Source organism: Cyrtonyx montezumae, unplaced genomic scaffold (genome assembly GCF_038088225.1).
Source record: "Cyrtonyx montezumae isolate F1298 unplaced genomic scaffold, pur_monq_1.0 scaffold_26, whole genome shotgun sequence".
Taxonomy (NCBI): Eukaryota; Metazoa; Chordata; class Aves; order Galliformes; family Odontophoridae; genus Cyrtonyx; species Cyrtonyx montezumae.
In genome coordinates, this window is record NW_027072003.1 from 1,524,914 (window position 1) to 1,542,116 (window position 17,203).

The following is a 17,203-nucleotide window of genomic DNA, read 5'->3' on the forward strand; positions in this document are numbered from 1 at the left end:
TAGTCAGCATGGTTCTTAAAAAAGGTAAGGGATGCTCGTTATAAAGAAAGAGAAGGCTCAAGTGTTCAGGCTCAGGAACACAGGGAAGACGAAAGCAAACCCCACACTTTCTAACACTGGCTTGCCCCTCCAGTGACTTACAGACAACACAACCGAGGCTGGAATCCCTCTTCAAATGCAGGCACAGTGTGGGCTGGAGCCATCAGCCACGGGAAGCTCTGCACCCACCCCAGGAGCGTCTTAAGAACAGCACAGAGCGGACACAACACGTGCACTCTCACAGCAATGCGTTGGTTCCTCCAGAGCAGCCTGTTCTCCTGCCCCACTGCCACGAGCTCACAGCACTGCTCTGTCCTCAGCAGCAGAGCTGACCCCTCCCTCCCTGCTGCCTCTCTCTGTAGCTCCTGGTGGCACCTCCTGGGTGGCACAGGCCCCGTGTCCTGCAGTGGGAGGCTCACGGGTCCACGCTGCTCTCTCTCTCTCTGAGGTCCCTTGAATGCCCCTCCTCTGGGAGATGTCACCGTGGAGCAGAGGTTTGAGAGAGAGCTTGGCGGGACCCCCGCCTCCACCCCACGGCAGTCAGGGACTGAAGAAGCGTCGTACCACTAAATGCCCCACCATCACCAGGGCCAGCACCGCCAGCATGTACTTCATGTAAACATTGTCCAGATCGAGTGCAGCCACCTGACGGGAAACAGAGGGAGCAGAGCGCGTTAGAAGTGCCTGCGCCCTGCCAGGACCGTGCTGCTGCTCTGCTCCCATCTCCTGCCAGCTCCCACTGACCTCCCCATGCCCCCCGTGGCCCTCGCCATGCCCCCAGCTCACCCATCCTCCCTGCTGGGCGATCCACCGCGCGATGCGGTTGCGCAGCATGAAGTCGGTGACGTAGCGGGCGATGCGGCGCAGGAAACCCGTGATGCCGTGCTGGTACACGTGGATGGCCATGCAGTAACCAAAGCCCAGCAGCGCGATCACCCGGCCCCAGTTAATTTCACTATCGAACAAGCTGAAACGAAGCAATGCTTGGGTTACAATGGCTCCTTGGGAGAGGACACCCCGCTTGGCTGGCTGCCTCCCCATCGCTGCCCAGGGCTCTCAGGCAGCGTGGGCTGCAGGGTAGAGCTGAGGGTGCTGCGCTGCTCGAGGAGCATCCCAACAGCACAGGGAAAGCAGTGGTTTTATGACCACACAATGCACGGCCACAGATCACCCCACGTGCTGCAGAGGCACAGCCACCACGGTCTGGGTCAGCATCGCTTGGCTTGGCCAGGTCTCTGAATCACTCGGGTGGAAACCTGAGGTTGGATGTGGGGGGTCCTGCCCCCTGCATGCCTGTCTTGCCCTTCCACCAGAGCTGCATCCCAGCACAGAGCTGAGCTGTGGAGCTGCCTGGGATTGCATGCACACGGTGAGCTGCCAGTTTAAGCCAGCAGGCTGTAGGCTACAGTGTGCAACAACTCTGGGATTAGGATTGTAACTCATGTGCTCACAGCATCTCCTGCTCATGCAGCCATACCCAGAGGCAAGAATGCCTAAATATACCTAGGGCAGAGGTGTGTTAGAGCAGGACTGTCCCTTTTCCTGCATAGACAAATCCCTCCAAGACCAACTGATCTCGCCTTCAGTGATGCTCCCGAGGGCTGGGAGGGTTCAAAATACACTCGGTGCCTATTGCTTCCACTCCCAGTGTCAGCACTGCTGTGTGCAGGTTTGGTACTGATGTCACTAGTCTGCTTTGGGAGGCTTAGTTCCTGTTTTGCAGCAAGGTCAGCAGAAAGGAAAAGAGAGGAAAAATAAAAGGGAAAAAAAGAATAATAATAAGAGGCTCCAGCCCTGTGTTGTAACCTGGTGCCATTATGGCTGTCCCTGCACAGCTGCGCTGGTTGCAGAGGGAAAGGGAGATCGGAGCCTGGGACGGAGCACGAGGACACAGGGAGCACCAGGGGACAGAGGTTAATTTACCTGTTTGCGGTGCCTTAACCGCCTCAGGGTGGCAAAGCGGTGAAAACAGCGCGGCATGGCTTCCCAGGGACAGGGGAGCAGGAAAAGGACAGAAGAGAGGCAGTTAGACAATACACACCGAGTGGAGGGGCGTGGGGATGAGGCTGTGCCAGACCCAGGGACCCATCCAGGGGTCTTCTGCAGGACCCTGGGCGAGCCAGGTGGTCCTATGGGCAAAATGCAGGGAGAGGGGCAAGGGCTGAGCCCCTCAAAGCACAACTGGAGCTTCCACGAGCATCTCCGTGGAGCCAGCATGATGCTGTCAGGGCTGCAGAGCGAAGCAGCCCTGGACACAGAGCGAGGCAGTGCCTCGTGCAGTCAGGACAAGGTGCTGTCCAGGTGTTTGCCTGCAGTCTTCATGCTGTTGCTGGGACATCCACTTGGCCACGCTTCCCAGCCCAAAGTTTCCGCCCCCAGACACAAGGACTGCCAAGGGGATGGCGTGAGAAGCAAGTGCACAGGAACAAGAGCAGACAGGCAGAGAACACAGGAACCATAACGCTGAGCTCAGCCACAGCTCAGGGCAGGGACGTGGATGAAGTTGGAATGGATGGAGCCTGTGTGTGGGGGAGACAGCTGCTCTGGGCTGGGTCTAAGGTTTCAATGAGCATCAGTGTGACCTCCCCTCGAGGCGTGCTGCACGCTGCCTTACCTGGAGGCTATGGTGGTGAAGTAATCGTAGGCATTCTCCTTGGTGGGCTGCAAGGACTTCAGCATATGGCAGAACTCCGCGTCGTACCGCTTGTTGATGTCGTCCCCGATGATGGCCAGGCGCCGGCCCACCAGGCTCACGGTGCTGCCCGGAGGGAACACGGGTGTCATGGGCACGGACTGCTGAGCAGCCAGGCTTGGGTTGGGGCTGGGGATGCGAGCTTTTACCTGCCCAGCTCCTGCTGGATCTCTACGATCTCCGGGTCCATGGGCACGTCTTCCCCTCCCTCCTCTCTCTCCTGTTGGTAGCGGTAGAAGGCGTAGCTCCGGAACACCTCCTCGGTCTCCTGGGCCACCTGGTCCTCTGAGAGAGGAAAGAGGGAGAGAAACTGAGAGGCAGCTCGGCTGCTGCCTTTCCCAGGTTGGAAGGAGACCACATAAGCTTTTCCATTCTAAATTAGCGCTGGTGTGCCTAAATCCTTGGTGGCCCCCTCCCATTCAGCCTGCGCCAGTGGCACTTGAGAAGCCCCAGGACAGGTGATGAGAGCAGCCACGTGCATCCGTCCTTCCAACTCAAACAATTCTGTTTTACAATCCTATGATTGTAAGATGTGGTTGTGTCCCACCCCCAGAGACACCCAAGGTCAGGGCTGGATGGGGCTCTGAGCACCCGATCGAGCTGTGGGTGTTCCTGTTTGTTGCAGGGAGTGGGACTGGATGGCCTTTAATGGCCCCTCCCAACTCCAACCACTCCACGATTCAACCCCTAGCAGTTGCAGGGAATTATTTGGGTCCATGGCTGTAAATGTTTGGACAGCAGAAGGTATAACAAAAACAATCCAACATATATGCAGTCTCAAAAAGTGGATTTTGAAGCCACTCTTGAAGGCATGTACCCATATTCTGAATGCTTTTTTTGGCAAGACATCAGGACTGCTATCACACAGAGCTGACATTCAGTGCTGCACTTGGAGCTCTGTCCACATGCCAGCACCTCGTGGTGCAGAATCACTCAGCACAGTGCAGGAATCCCAGATCCAACCCCAACCAGGAGCTGTGCAGCATCCCTCAGCAAACAGCACAGGGCTGCTGCTTTTTCAGTGCCATCAACCACTGCACCCCTGCATGGCATCAGCAGTGACACGGTGACCAAAAATTAAGCTGGTGATGCCAACACACTGCAGGGGACATCCTATGGGCAGCCCCCCACTCCCCATGGGGGTGGGAAGGAGCTGGGAACCCAGGGGGTGTCTGAGTCCAAAGGGATGTGATGCTCACACAGCGCACAGAGAGCTCCTGGGGCAAATACCAATGTCACAGCACAGCTCTGATAGGAGCTTGGGTTTGGTTGGCCCAGGGGATGCGCTCTGGACTGAGAAACAATGCAGCTCACAACACCGTACCCTCAGCAGCCAGAGCCCAAAGTTTGGGGGAACCAGCTCTCAGGTCGCATGAACATGCTTTTCCCAGTTTCTTTCTCCAGGAGCACACAGCAGATCAGCATCAGCACCGCTGCCCAGCAGCAAACCCAGCAGGAGCCCTGCCCCAGCACCCCGGTACAGCCACCCTGCACACACAGCTCTCTGCCTGAGTGCACTTCCAGTGCAGTGATGCTCCTCACTGAGGCACGTTCCAGCACTGAGATGCAGTGTCCTGGCAGCAGTGCCCCATCAAACCCTGCATCTACACCACACCGGTCACTGCAGAGCGACATCGCCCTGCCCCATGCACAGCTCCGTGAGGATGGACCCAGCCCGGATGGGTGCAGGGACAGGAGAGGGCTGCTGTGCAGAGCCTTGGGTTGCTCAAATTCGGGCTGTGTAAATAAAGGTGAAGGGAAACCATGAGCACTGGCGGTTGTTTTCAGAGTGCATTTGTTTGGTGATACATGAATCCCACCTCGCGGAGGAGCGGTGAGCAGAAAATGAAACCGACTGAGTCACAGTTTCATGAGAGGCAGAGCAAACAGCCTGCAGGAGCAAAAGAGGAAGTAAGCATACCCAAAAATCCCTGCTCTAACTACCCCGGGCACTGTTTTTAGTGGTGCAAGGACACCTTGCACGGCGTACACGCAGTGACCGCAGCGAGAGGTGCGGCTGTTTGCGCAGTGATTGGTACCCCAACCTGGAAACATGGGCTGCCCCCGAGGGGAGAGGACAGATCCTCATCTGTTTGTGCTGGAGACAGGCACTGCAGGCAGGCACGCTCGGATGGCTTCAGCTGCACTATGCAATCTGAGAGCCCGGACCAAAGCAGCCAGGTCCCTCCTTTCCCCACTCCGTTTGCAGGTGGTTTTGGAGACAAAGACACGGATTACTCACAGACGCGTGACTAACACCCCCTGAGCAACCATTTATCAACTGCTGCCTGACTTCACATGCAGTGCCAAGTCCACAGCGGAGACAAACAGCAAAGGACCAAGCCTTGCAGGTCTCCAGCTACGTACGTGAGCTTCAGACACGGGGAAATGAGAGAGCACAGGTTAACCTCAGGAAGAGAAGGGCCTCCAGCTGAGCACTGCAGGCTGTGTCAGATGGATGGGCTTTCCAAGCACAGCTCTGCCAGCCCCGCAGAGGCATGCACCACATTTTTCTCTGTTCCCCAGCACTAAAAGCAGACATGGCAATGCCTCCCTTAACCCACAGCCCCAAGAAGTGTGGATTGCCACCCAGTCTGGAAACAGCAGCACCTCGTCCTGCTGCCAGCAACACCCTGCACTGCAAGGGCTCAGGATGATGCTCACACAACTCAAGCAGCAGACAAACCCCTGTGCATCCACAGGCAAATAAAACAAAGGAAGCAAGCAAGACCTAAGGCATCACCCAGACGACAAAAGCCTTCTTGCACCCAGGAACCCCAAAATCCACAGTGCTGGTGGGAGCTGTACATTCCCACTGCATGTCAGCCCACGTGGCTCCTGCCTGAGTGCAGGATCCTGCTGCAGGTCCTGGCAGCCCCGTTTTGGGCAGTGGGCTGTGTGCAGGAAGCACAGCTCGGAGTAGTGTGGTTAGAGTTCAGGGCCCCATCCTCACACCGGTTTTCACAACAGCATCTCATTGGCCTCAAACAGGAAATGAGCATATGTAAACAGCCCCACTCATTTATTTGTTTTTATGCCTCGTAGACTTTGGTAAGTGGAGGATGGCTTTCTCTCCTGGAGTGTGCTCATGTGGCATCCAGAACTAAGGATGGAGAGGGCCATGCCAGGGTACAAACAGCCCCATCAGGCAATAAAGCAGCCCTGAGCTGGGTCTGAGCTCAGGTACATAAACAGTCAGGGAGGGCTTCTAATCTCTGGTATTGACAGAGCCACGGTGACTCACACTTACTTACAGGTCCACCTGCAGAACAGGTTAAGAAGTCACCCATGTCTAAAGGTGCTCTGTGCAGTGGCATTTTATCACCGGGGGACAAAACAGGAGCTGAGGTTTGTGCCTGGTCCCTTTCAGCCCTGCTCCCAGTTTCACCCATTAGCGGGCAGCAGCATCACACCACTCACTGCCAGCACTTCTCACGGCACAGTGCACACTGCCTTCACTCTGCAACCAACACAACGTGACTAAAAGCAGCTGCTCGAGGCCCTGCTCAGCTCTGCACATCCTCTGCGTGTTCTAACCCTCAGACACCTTTCCCTCACTTGTGTCCACAGAAGGGAAAGTAAATGACAGCTGGCACCTGTGGCACAGCAAGCCCCATGCACAGGGCCCTCTGCCTGCCCTGGGTGGCTGCACCAAGCTCCCAGCACAGCCCAGCTCCCAGTGGTCCCCAGCCCAGCACAGCCCAGCTCCCAGTGGCTCCCCATGCTGTTTGCTCCATGCTCTGTGATCTCCCCACTGCACTCATCCACGACACCCAGCATCTCCTGCCAGCACACGAGCTCAGCGTTCTATTCCACAAAGCTTTATAAGCTGATTGATCACCCCAGCCCCACAAAAAGCCCCAGAGGTACAGAGTGCTCCCCGCCCTGAATCACGTCACCCTTCATACCTGAATTGACCTCTTGTGATGGCCTCTGCCCATCGCTGCCCCGGCGTCTGTGGGCCCTGGGTGGGTCCCCATCATTCCCTTCCATCGCAGAAGCACTGGGGGACTCAGCAGGACCTGTGGCAGCAGAGACAGGATGTGAGCCAGGCACTGCAGGACCCAGGATGAAGGCACAGCGCAGCACAGAACGCTGCAGGACAGCTCTGGCAGTGGGGCAGCTCCTCTGCAGGGTGCCCAGAGCACAACCGTGGATCTCTGCCCCACTGCAGCCACCCCAACAGCTGCTGGAGAACCGACCCACAGCTGCAGCTATTGCTCCTCGCAGGCACCTCTGCCTGGCTTTCCTCCTACAAGAAACAAACTCTCTTTTCCTACACCCAGAGGCTGTAATTTCCCATTTCATTATGTCTTCCAAGCTCCTCTCTGATTGAGAAAATTAAACCAAGTGTGCGGCTGCAGCTGCTCGTGGGCATCCCAAATCCATACCTGCACTGAGGGCTCTGCAAAGCACTCATCTGTTGCTCTGCTGCTGCTCGTCCCTCCGACGTCAGCCCTGCTCTCTGCAGGGAAGGAAGTGGGGCCACCTGCCTAAGTCAGGGCTGGATCCCTGCGGCTGCTTGCCTTTTGTTCAGCATGCCAGTACATGTTCTGAGGCCAGACTTCAGGCAGGGCTGAGCTGGTGGGTTTTCTGCTTTGCACCAGCTTGAAATTCGTCAAGACCCATTGACACCCAGTTTAAATATCCCTGGCAGAATTTAACTTAAGAAGAAAGCGATGATTACAGGAAAGCAACCTCCTGTGGTTGGAGGTGTAATGCCCAGTCCAAGCTTGCTGCTGAAGATTATGCAGAAGGAAAAAAAAAAAACAACCAAATTGAGATCATAGACCAGAGTGTGAAGTGCATCCAGGGTGAGGATGGGGGCCTGGAAATGCAAAGCAGCTCAGCCTGGCTCAGCAAGCCCTCACATATCACTGTGCCCAGGGACCCTGGTGACACACATGGAGTGGCTGTTTTTTCCTACATGCCTGCAGGGACAGGATTTCCCTTTTCCTCCCCAAGCTCAAACATCCCCATCCAAGGAAAAGCTGAGAGCATGCTGAGGATCAGCAGTGGGGTCTGTGGGGTGGGAGCAGCGCGGGTCCAGGGCTGCCCTTCTGACACTCCCTGCTTGGGGAAGGGCTGTGTAGGGCAGCTCTGGGAGATGCAATGCCCAGCGAGGCTAAAATCACAGCTCACCTTTCAGCTGAAGGCTCCAAGGAGCAGCCTGGCAGCAGTTCTCTGTTGGCTCGTGGATAACCAAAGCGGGACAAATTCCTTGCGTGCCTCACACTGCTGCAGCCCGAGGCTGCATGGCATGCAGTGCTGGTTGTGCACACATCCAGCCAACGACACCAACCGCTCCAGAGCACCTCCAGCCTACCGATGCAGCCAGCTGCGTTTCACCTCTGCCCACTTTTCCCAGCCCAGAGCTCAGCACCAGCGCGGGGAATTCCCCAGCACGGAATTTCTGGTGCGGCTCAACCTGCAGGAGGTCTGGTGAGCACCGGCATCCAGTGCTGGGCAGCAGCTGACTCATGTGATTCCTCGTGCTCGCTGTCTGCCAAACCCTTAGGAAGTGAGTGTGGCAAACTGCAACCGGGCCATCACTCAAAGGGAACTTTCATTTTCGCTTTCCTTCTCAAGATAGGTCCTTGAAGCACTTTCTGCTCTGTACCGTGGCCCTTTTGCACGTACCCGGGGTGGGGTGGCTGCATCCCCACGCACTACACACACTGCACCCCACCCCCAAAACTCCCACTCCTGCAAAGCACACGAATGCCTGCAGCAGCTCACTGCCCATCTGCTGTGGGCAGAGCTCAGCCCCTCCAGTACCAAAGGCACTGCAGCCTTCATCCCTCCTGCATCCTGGCCTAACATCCCTTTGGTGTGGCCCATTCCCTTTTTTGTTAAGGGAATGCCATGCCTGAAGGGGTGTATGGGAGGATAAGACACCCACATACACAAAGACAACCCAAGGCTGCCCAAAACGAAGGCTCTGCAGGGCTGCAGGTCACTATGAGCAGTGTGTAACTCAGCAGCTGCTCAAAGACTCATCTCCACTCCAGCTTTTTGCTCTTGTAGGAGGCCACAGAGGGTTAAAAGATGCAGCCAGCACCTAGGCTATGGATTTAGCAACCCTTCTGACATGGCACGGGAATCTTATCTTTATTAACGAGCACACAGCAGGCAAAGAATCAGCCTTCCTGCAGGTTTCCCTCATAAAAAAGACCTTTGCCTCAACTATTTCTCATTTTACCCTCATCCCCTTTGCTGAAAGGTCTCTGACAAACATCCTGAGTGCCCCCACGACTCACTCATCACTCAACTTCTCCCAGTTTCTCTCCAGAGGAGAATTCCTGAATGTCAGGAAGTCAATGGGAACAGCCTGGATCGAGGGGAGGAAGTGCAGAAACAGGATGGGCCCTGTGGCCATGCCTGGTGATGGGGCTCAGCAGTTCATTCCTCCAAAATGTGTGCTAGGAAGATCCCGTTCCAGGAAAGGCACGGAGCATCCTCTGAGAGGAGCACCGCTCAGGGCCGGGTCCCCATCCCAAGCACGGAGCCGTGCAGGCAGTGTAAAGCGTGCAGACACGGGACCCCCACCACCACCCCTGCACGGGCAGCACAGAGCTGGCCCTGCTCCTCGCAGCCCGACCCAGACGAGCGAAACAGATGAGTTTACTCCGATTTGTGCCTCCCACCCAGCACCAGGGTCCGGCCCTCGAGCCCGCGCCGCCGGCCCCACGTCCCGGCACTGCGGGCAGGAAGCGCGCAGCCCCACGTGCGATGCCCTCGCTGAGGTCACGTCCCGGAGCGGGGACAGACGTGGGGACGGACGGACGGACCGCGGTGCTCAGCCCGGCACTGCCCTTCTCCCCACCGAGCCGACCCCCCCCCAACCGCTCCGCGCGGGGATGTCGGGGGGGGGGGGCTGTCACCTCCGCGGCCCCACGACGGAAGGGGAAAACAACAACGTCAACAACCCCCCCAGACCTGGAGGAAATATCACACAAAGGGGCAACATTTGCTCTCCGGGGCAAAACTCAGCGCGGAGCGATACCCCCCCAGCCCCGGCCCGGCTCTCGCTGCCGTGCTCTGAGCGGTGTAAGCTCCCGCACGGGTGAGGCCCCGAGGCTCTGCTCACCCCTCACCCCTCCCTCCTCCCTGCCCCCCCACACTCTCCCCTCGACCCCCATTGCACCCCCGGACCTCCGCCGCACTCCCCTCTCCCCCGGCTCACGGAGCCCCGGCACCGCCCGGCCCGGCCCTGCAGCGTGGAAAAGCGCATCACTTCGGGGTGGGGGACACCGGGGGGGTCCCCGCTACTCACCGTGTCCCAGCGGGGACCAGGCGGGCCGGGGTGGGGGGGGTCCCGGGAAGCTACTGCATCCCCCCGGGGAGCTGCTCCATCCCCGCCGCTTCCCTTCCTGCCTGCCTCCTCCCGGCGCGGCACGGGGGAAGGAAGCGAGCAGGGCCGGTAGGAGGAGTGAAAAAGTAGAGAGAAAAAAAAAAATAGAAACCCAACCCCAGACCATAGCTGCGGAAGAGAGCCGGGCGGGGCTCAGCTCCCTCTAGAGGCGCCTTGCCCGGCCCGAGCGTGGGAAAGGGGCTGCGGGGCCGCGCGTGGAGTCCCGGGAGCGTGGGATGCTCGGGGGATGTCCGAGGGATCCAGCGCGGCACCCGGGGACACGCTGCCCTGCTGAGCGCGGATGAAGAGCAACGCACCTCTGCACCCCACTTCTGTGTGTCCCTGAGAGCCGCTCTGCCCCTCTGCGGGGGGGTCCTGGGCTGCTTTGGTCTGGGAAGGCTGCGGCTTTTGAGCGCGGTTGGTTTCCCCTCTGCCAATCTCCCCCGGGAGGGCAAGGTGCCCTCTTGGAGTCATTAGAGCATTTCCAGGGGGGAACATCCCCTGATGCTGCCAGATAAAAATGGTTCAGCAGCGGTGGAGGTGATTCACACCGAGTGACTGAAGAGGTCCAAATCCACCTAGACTGGGGAAAAACCCGGGCAGATGGAGGAGAGGGTGTGGCTCATGCTGGAGAATGAAATAGCTCGGCGGGGCTGGTGCTTAGCTGAGCATCTAGCTGCCCTCCTGGGGGCACTGCCTGTGCTGGCAAACGCTGGAGATGAAGTTTGGGGCAGTTATGAATGCTTGACTGCTCGTGATCAATGTCGCTGTCTGCCCTGTGCCCTGGGACGGCGTGCCCTGCGGGATGCTCGTGGAGCTGAGCTGGAAGATTTGTTGCATCCCGGATGTGTCTGGCCAACCTTTGCCAGCAGAATGGGTGCAGAGGGCTCAGCCCTTGCTCCAGACATCAGTGAAGGGCTGCGGAGGACAAAGCAGTGGATGCCTGAAGTGATGGAGGGGACAGGGGGTGGGACAGCTTCTCTGTGTCCGCAGCAAAGAGAGGGCTGAGCTGAGCTGTGGGATGCAGGAGCTGCCACGTGTCTGCCAACGGCTGCTGGGGGATGTTCAAGGGAGGGCAGATATTGGGGAAAAGAGGGGAACTGGGCCGAAAGCTCCATCTCTTGGATAGCAATGGCAAATGTGGACTTCTAGAAATGGTGGTGGCAAGCGTTCAGGAGACCCTGCATGTGTCTCTGCTGCTGCAGGGTCAGCCCGGTTTGTGTTGCCGTGTTTTTATGATCTTGAGGCAATGAGGAAGAGATTCCAAGCTGGATTTGCAGTTGTGGACATGGATATGAAATATTCCCCACCCCTCCCAGCAGCCCCTGGTGTTGGTGTGGGTGCAGAGCCATAGAACAGCAGCTGCAGAGGGGGAGTCCCTGGTGTCAGGATTCACTGGCATTTTAGGAAGTGGTTTCACCACTTGTTTGATGTAGTCTGAACCCGTGCTGGTAAGGGGCTGAGCCAGCTGAGTGCTCCCAGCCCTCCTCCTGCAAGAGCAAAGAGTTGCTTGTATGGCACAAAGATGGTTTTATTTATTTATTTTTATTTTTTGTGTCAAGGAGGGCTGCAGCCTGTGCTTCATGGGAACAGTGCCCTGTGCTGGCTGTCTGAGCCTGGCAATGAGAGAAAAGGAAAAAGGAGGATGCAGCTGGAGGGTGGGAGTGTCACACTTCCAACCTGTCACAATGACATGGCAGTTTTAGATGAGATTTTCTGGGGAAAAAGAGCCCTTCTCGCAGCCAGCAGCTTGTGGGCTACAGCCAAGCAGGCGCAGGCAGCCAGGAGAAACTCCAAGTGCAAAAATGAGGCACTACCAACTTTGTCCCTGAGTGATGCAGTACATCCATGGGAGCAGCTTTGTGCCAGCAGCTCTGCAGCAGCAGCACAGCCCTGCTGGGCACAGGGACACTGCAGGGACACCGTGCCCTGCCTTGATGGCAGCCCCAGGGAAGCACCCTCGGAGCCACGTCCTGCTGCCCCGCTGGTGGGCTGGACAGGGAGAGATGGGCAGCTGGGTTTGCTGCAGTTTGCTGCCATCGTTGTCATGGATGTGTGGCACTGCGATGGCAAACACAGCTGCTGCTTTCAAAGCCATTCGCCCTGCTGCCGCCTGCAGGAGTGTTGCAGCTTTCAGGTGTTGGCCACAGAGCTGGAGGGTCCGTGAGCCTTTCTGTGAGCCTTCCTCCCAACCCCCTGAGCAGGGCAAGCATTCAGGGCTAGGTCAAACCGTAGCAGAGCTGGGGATGCTGTGGGTAGAGGGGAGCCCTCCCTTTTGGGGCCCCCTCTCTGCCCACAGTGTGCAGGTTTCACCCCGCTGGGTGCCATCCCCCCTCTGCAGAGCCCCGGCCCTGCTCCGCTCTGTGCTCTGAGCCGTTGAGGACCGTTGGGTTTGAATCCATTTTGAGCCGTTGGGCACCGGCTGCCCCACAGTCCCACTCACAGTGCCATGGATGCCTCACGGGCTGCCCGGCCCTCCTGCCATCCCTCCCTGCTCCAGTTCCTCAGGAGCCTCTTTAGGTACCCGAAGAGATTGCTGGGGGCACAGGAGCCCCAAGCAGAGCAGCAGGGGGCTGCTGCAGGTCGCCGCAGCCGGCAGGCGGAGGGGGTTGAGCCCTCCCGTGGGCGGATCCCATGCAAGGAGCACTGCAAGGATGAGGAGGGGGACAGCATGAAGCTGCTGCTGGGGGAGCTGCAGGAGGTCAGCCTGCAGGGATCGCTGTGCAGCAGCGCCAGCAGGAGCTGCCCGACCACCAGCAACGCAGAGCCGGCAGCGGTGGGGGATAGGATGAAGGCTCCTGGAGACACTGTGGTCCCGCAGAGCAGCGGGGCGGCTGGCAAGGAGGAGGCAGCTGTAGATGAAGCTGTCGTTGACAGAGCTCCGGTGATGTAAGAGAGGGGGATGACATGGGGTTACAGTCATTTCAGTGCGGTGTCCTCGTGGGCAAAGGTGTCCTGAGGGGTGGGGTGAGGTCTCCTCAGCTGCATCAGCTCCACCAGATCCCATGCAGGTGGTGCTCTGCAGGGGGCTGCCTGTTCCGGTACTCTGAGCAGCCAGCAGCAACTGTTTCACATGAGAGCATTGAAATGAGCCCAGCATTCCCAGTAAGGCTGCAGTTGGCTTCCAAAAAGCATTTCAGCTGTCCCCAGCAGGCAGGCGTTCCCAGGAGCTCCCAGGTTGCTCTGTGCAGGCTGTGGCATCCAGCAGTGACCTGTGTGGCACCAAGGAACCTGCACTGCAGCCCTTTGCATCCCTTGGCCTCTCCATGCTGCTGACAAGGGACAGTCAGATCCAGGGTCACAAACGGCAGTGCTGCTCCTGCCTTCCTTCCATCACTCCTAATTGCTTTGCTTCCAGGGATGAGTTCCTTCAAGATCTGGATGCTGCTGATAAAGACACCTACTCTGCAAGCCCTGAGCTGATGTTTTCAATGGACCTTGACACTGAATGGCAGAAAGGGCAGCTCCTGAAAGGTGAGAGGCTTGGAGGGTGAGAGAACTCCCTTCTCCCTCACCCCTGGCTTCTGTGTTTGCCCACACCCACCCCTCTCCTGTCTAAAGCTGTTTTCAGGGGTCTGAGCCTTGGGGCTGCTGCTGAATGCTGGCATCAGGGCTGTGTTGGAGAGCATTAGCCAGGGGACTGCCCTGGGAGTCAGGGCACCCAAAGGTCATGGCAGAGAGCACAGATAATCACCCAGCAGTGGGAGGGATAGGGCACTGCAGGCTGTTTTCCACCAGCCCCAGAGCCAGGTGTATCTGGCTGCTCTGCCATCACCGGAGGACCTGGACCTGGTACTGTGTCTTCTGTCAGACATTCACTTGCCCTGGACAGTCACTGCTTTCTTTGGATTTGTTTCATACAGATCAGGGTGCAGGATACCCGAAAGCAGAGCTGTCTCTGTGGAACAGGTTGAACAGACACCAGAGGACTTTGCATAAGGTTGGTGAGAGTGTGGGGCTAAGGGAAGGACTGCTGTGCAGTGCCCTCAGACCTGAGAAAAGCTGTAGGAATGGATTGGTGTGGGGGTGCTAAAAATGATCACTGGCACTGCCAAAGCACCAGTGCATCAGAGGTGTGTGCTTTCAGGGTTGTTTCTGAGGCTCCTCTCTATGTCCTTTCTGAGCAAGGAATAGTCTCAGGATTGTGATGATGGGTGTTGGGATATTTGCTGAGAAGAGATGGATGGGTGGGAAGTAAGGACAGTGGCAAAAGCCAGGCCTTGGGGATTTGGTCCTGGTCTTACAGCCCATGCTGTGACTATGGTTGTTTAATTGGGGAAAGTGGTTGCCCAGCAGCCCTGGAGCAAGCTGCATGTGCAGAATCAGCTTGCTGTCTGCCAATCCCATTGCAATAGCTTCTGTGCTTCTGTAACACACTGATCCAAAGTAGAGCAAGAGATGACCCCACAGACTGGATCTTCCTGTGAGATGGGGTCTGAGTAGCTAATGACTACCCCAAAAATCTGCACAACAGCAGGAGCAAGCCCAGAGGAGGCCGTGGTGGGAGAAGGATGGGTGTCTGCAATTCAGATAACAAAACCTGGGCAGGTTTGCAGCAGAGAAATGAACCTGCAGCAGAGCAGAGCCTCCAGCTCCTCAGCCAGGGCTCTGAAAGACTCTGAAAAAGCAGCAGGACCTGATAGAGCTGCAGGAAGGAGGTGGGGTGGTGGGAGGGTTCGTGGTTTAATGCAGCCCGAGCATGGGTGTGGGGTGTGAGCAGCGCACCGTGCAGACAGCAGACAAACCCGGCCCCCTCTCTGCTCACTGGTGCAGTGCAGTAAATCAGCTCCTTGAGAAACGGTCGATATTTTGTTCCAGACAGCAAAGAGAGAGGGACTCTGGGTTTTAACAGCAGTCTGAGGAGCTGACTGAACCTGTTAGAAAGTTTTTAAAACAGGTTTCCAAACAGCATAACCATGCCTGGGAAAAGTGAGGAGATGAGAAGTAAGTGAGCAGTTAGGTTATGGGACATCCACTCCACTGCACAATGCACTCCTGAGGTGTAAGGATGGCAGATTGGGTCGGTGGCAGAGGGCAAGCTCAGCGTTTTTTTTCCAAGATTAACCACTGCAAATAGCGTTACATCAGAATCCAACTGTACAGAGACATTCTGTCCCCTCTTATGTCTCCGTTTTCAATCCTTTTGCTGCAGATTCGTGCCTTCATGAGCTCGATGGAGATGGAAAGCGAGGAGCAGCCGCTTCTGCAGGCAGCTGAGAGCAGACCCACGAGCCCTGAGCTCCCCGACCTGCCTGCAGAGCCCCCTGCAGCACTGCTGAAGTACAGGTGGGCTCCTCCCCTCGATAGGAGCATCCCCCTCCGGTCCGTCCCGTCTGGGTCTGTCGGTCCTCTCGCAGCACCAGGTGGCACTCTCGGACTTCAAACCGAGCCGGACCAACGCAGCCGCCCGCCGCAGACACGCGTGGGGGTGTGCGGGGCCGCGCCGGGTCCCCGCGCCCGGCTGGGATGGAAAGACGGGGGCACAGCCAGCTGTGCCAGATGTGCGCGGGCCACGCGGGTTTTGGGTGGACGTGGAGGCACGCCAGCCTCGGTGGGAGCCCCGTTCAGCCGAAATGGGGCCCGCACCACACTGAAGTCGCCGTGCTCTGCACGGTTTGTGCACCCACGTGTCACTTAACTGTCCTCATGATGTGATGTTGCTGTGATCCACGGAGCTGTGGATGCTCCTGCAGCACACAGCCACCGTGCTGACACCGGGTCCAGGTCTGGCACAGCTGCACTGGCTCTGTGCTCTGGATGAAGGGAATAGGAGGATCCAGGCAAAGCATTTCTTGTGTGCATCAGATTTATCCAGCTTCAAAGAGCCCCGCAGATCCAGGCCTTGTTTCTGTAGCAGCTATTGGAGCATTTTGGGTGCTCATCAAACAGCCGTGTCCGGAGAGCTCAGCACAAAGCAGCTCATCTCTTGCAAAGGTTGGAAGAGCTGTCAAGCTGTGATCTATCTAGGACAAAACAACTTAAAAATACACCTTCTGATTTACACACCTTCTGGTGTATAAATATGGGAAGGGCAGTTCTGCATGTCCATGGTGGAGGGCTGATGGTGAGGTATGTGAGCTGAGCATCATCACTTGGGACCTCCTCCTGTGGGGAGAGAAGACCCAAACCCTTCTCCTTCTCACGTTTGTTCCCAGCACAGAATTGTTCTGCACAGAACATTCCCTCCAGATTTTCCTTTTAGGTCCAGAACATTTCAGAGCTGCCATCCTTTCCCATACTGTGGTCTCCTGCATCTTTTTCCTTATCCCCTGGAGAAACTAACCTATTACTTCCTGGGTGGGAGGGCTTTGCAGGCACAGTGACCGCCTTTGACACATTTCTTTCTTATGCCAAGGTTTTCCAAAAGCAGAGCAGCCACTGGTGGCTTTGGGAGAAGCCAGGCAAAGCTGGGAGCACGTGGAGCAGGATCACCTGGAGAAGGCTGAGGTCAGTTTAGAAGGGAAAGACACTATCAGTGTGCTGACGTGGGACGTCTCTCCTGGAGCTGGGAGCCACTGTGATGCTCTGTGCTCGATGCTGATTGTCACCTGCTCAGAGTGGGTCAGGACTGTGTGTGCTGCCTCCTCCAGCAAGGCCAGCATGCTGAAAGCCACACAGTACCAGCAGCACAGATCTGTACAGGTGCAGCAGGTCATTTCTTCAGGAACAGCAGCACCTTTCAGCTTTTGTATTAAATGGGCCTGCTTTTAAGGCTGTGCCTCTGACCAGCCTGGCTCTGCACTCCCTGCCTCAGTTACCCCTCTCCACGAGGTGTTACCACCTCCTACCCCCCGCAGCCCTGCAGGGACCAGTGCCACATTCCTAAATACTTCTGATACAGGGGCTGATGAGGGCTCTGGGCAGTGCTTCAGCCTCAGATGCATGTGCTGCTGCTGGTCCCATCACCCAAGTGTTGGTACCAATGGGACAAGTGGATGGAGAGAGAGGAAAACAACACAGCTTCCTCTGCTCCATCAGCAGGAAGAGCACGTGGGGAGTGGGTGCTGCCAGCCCTGCGCTGGGGACAGCTCCTGGGGCAGCCTCCCCCCAACAAATCACTGTCCTTGTCCTCAGCAGCCACAATGCGGGGGATGTGAAATCCCGAATCTTGTTGGAGA

The 17,203-nt window shown here is 57.3% G+C and overlaps 1 protein-coding gene across 3 annotated transcripts; it reads right to left on the bottom strand.

Annotated features, from left to right (window-relative positions):
• Nucleotides 1–365: 365 nt before the first annotated feature.
• Nucleotides 366–10,088, bottom strand: BAK1 (BCL2 antagonist/killer 1). Of its 3 annotated transcripts, none has more exons than XM_065740333.1 (6): nt 10,008–10,088; nt 6,640–6,753; nt 2,881–3,016; nt 2,654–2,797; nt 826–1,006; nt 366–684 (listed from the first exon to the last, which is right to left on the bottom strand). In XM_065740333.1, the coding sequence occupies exons 2-6, from the start codon at nt 6,722–6,724 to the stop codon at nt 580–582; spliced, it is 651 nt and encodes a 216-aa protein (XP_065596405.1). In that variant the 5' UTR covers nt 6,725–6,753; nt 10,008–10,088; the 3' UTR covers nt 366–579. The 3 variants fall into 3 exon arrangements, with proteins under 3 accessions (XP_065596405.1, XP_065596407.1, XP_065596406.1); XM_065740335.1 differs by lacking the exon at nt 10,008–10,088 and adding an exon at nt 7,874–8,211; XM_065740334.1 differs by lacking the exon at nt 10,008–10,088 and adding an exon at nt 7,123–7,159.
• Between the last annotated feature and the right edge of the window lie 7,115 nt (nt 10,089–17,203).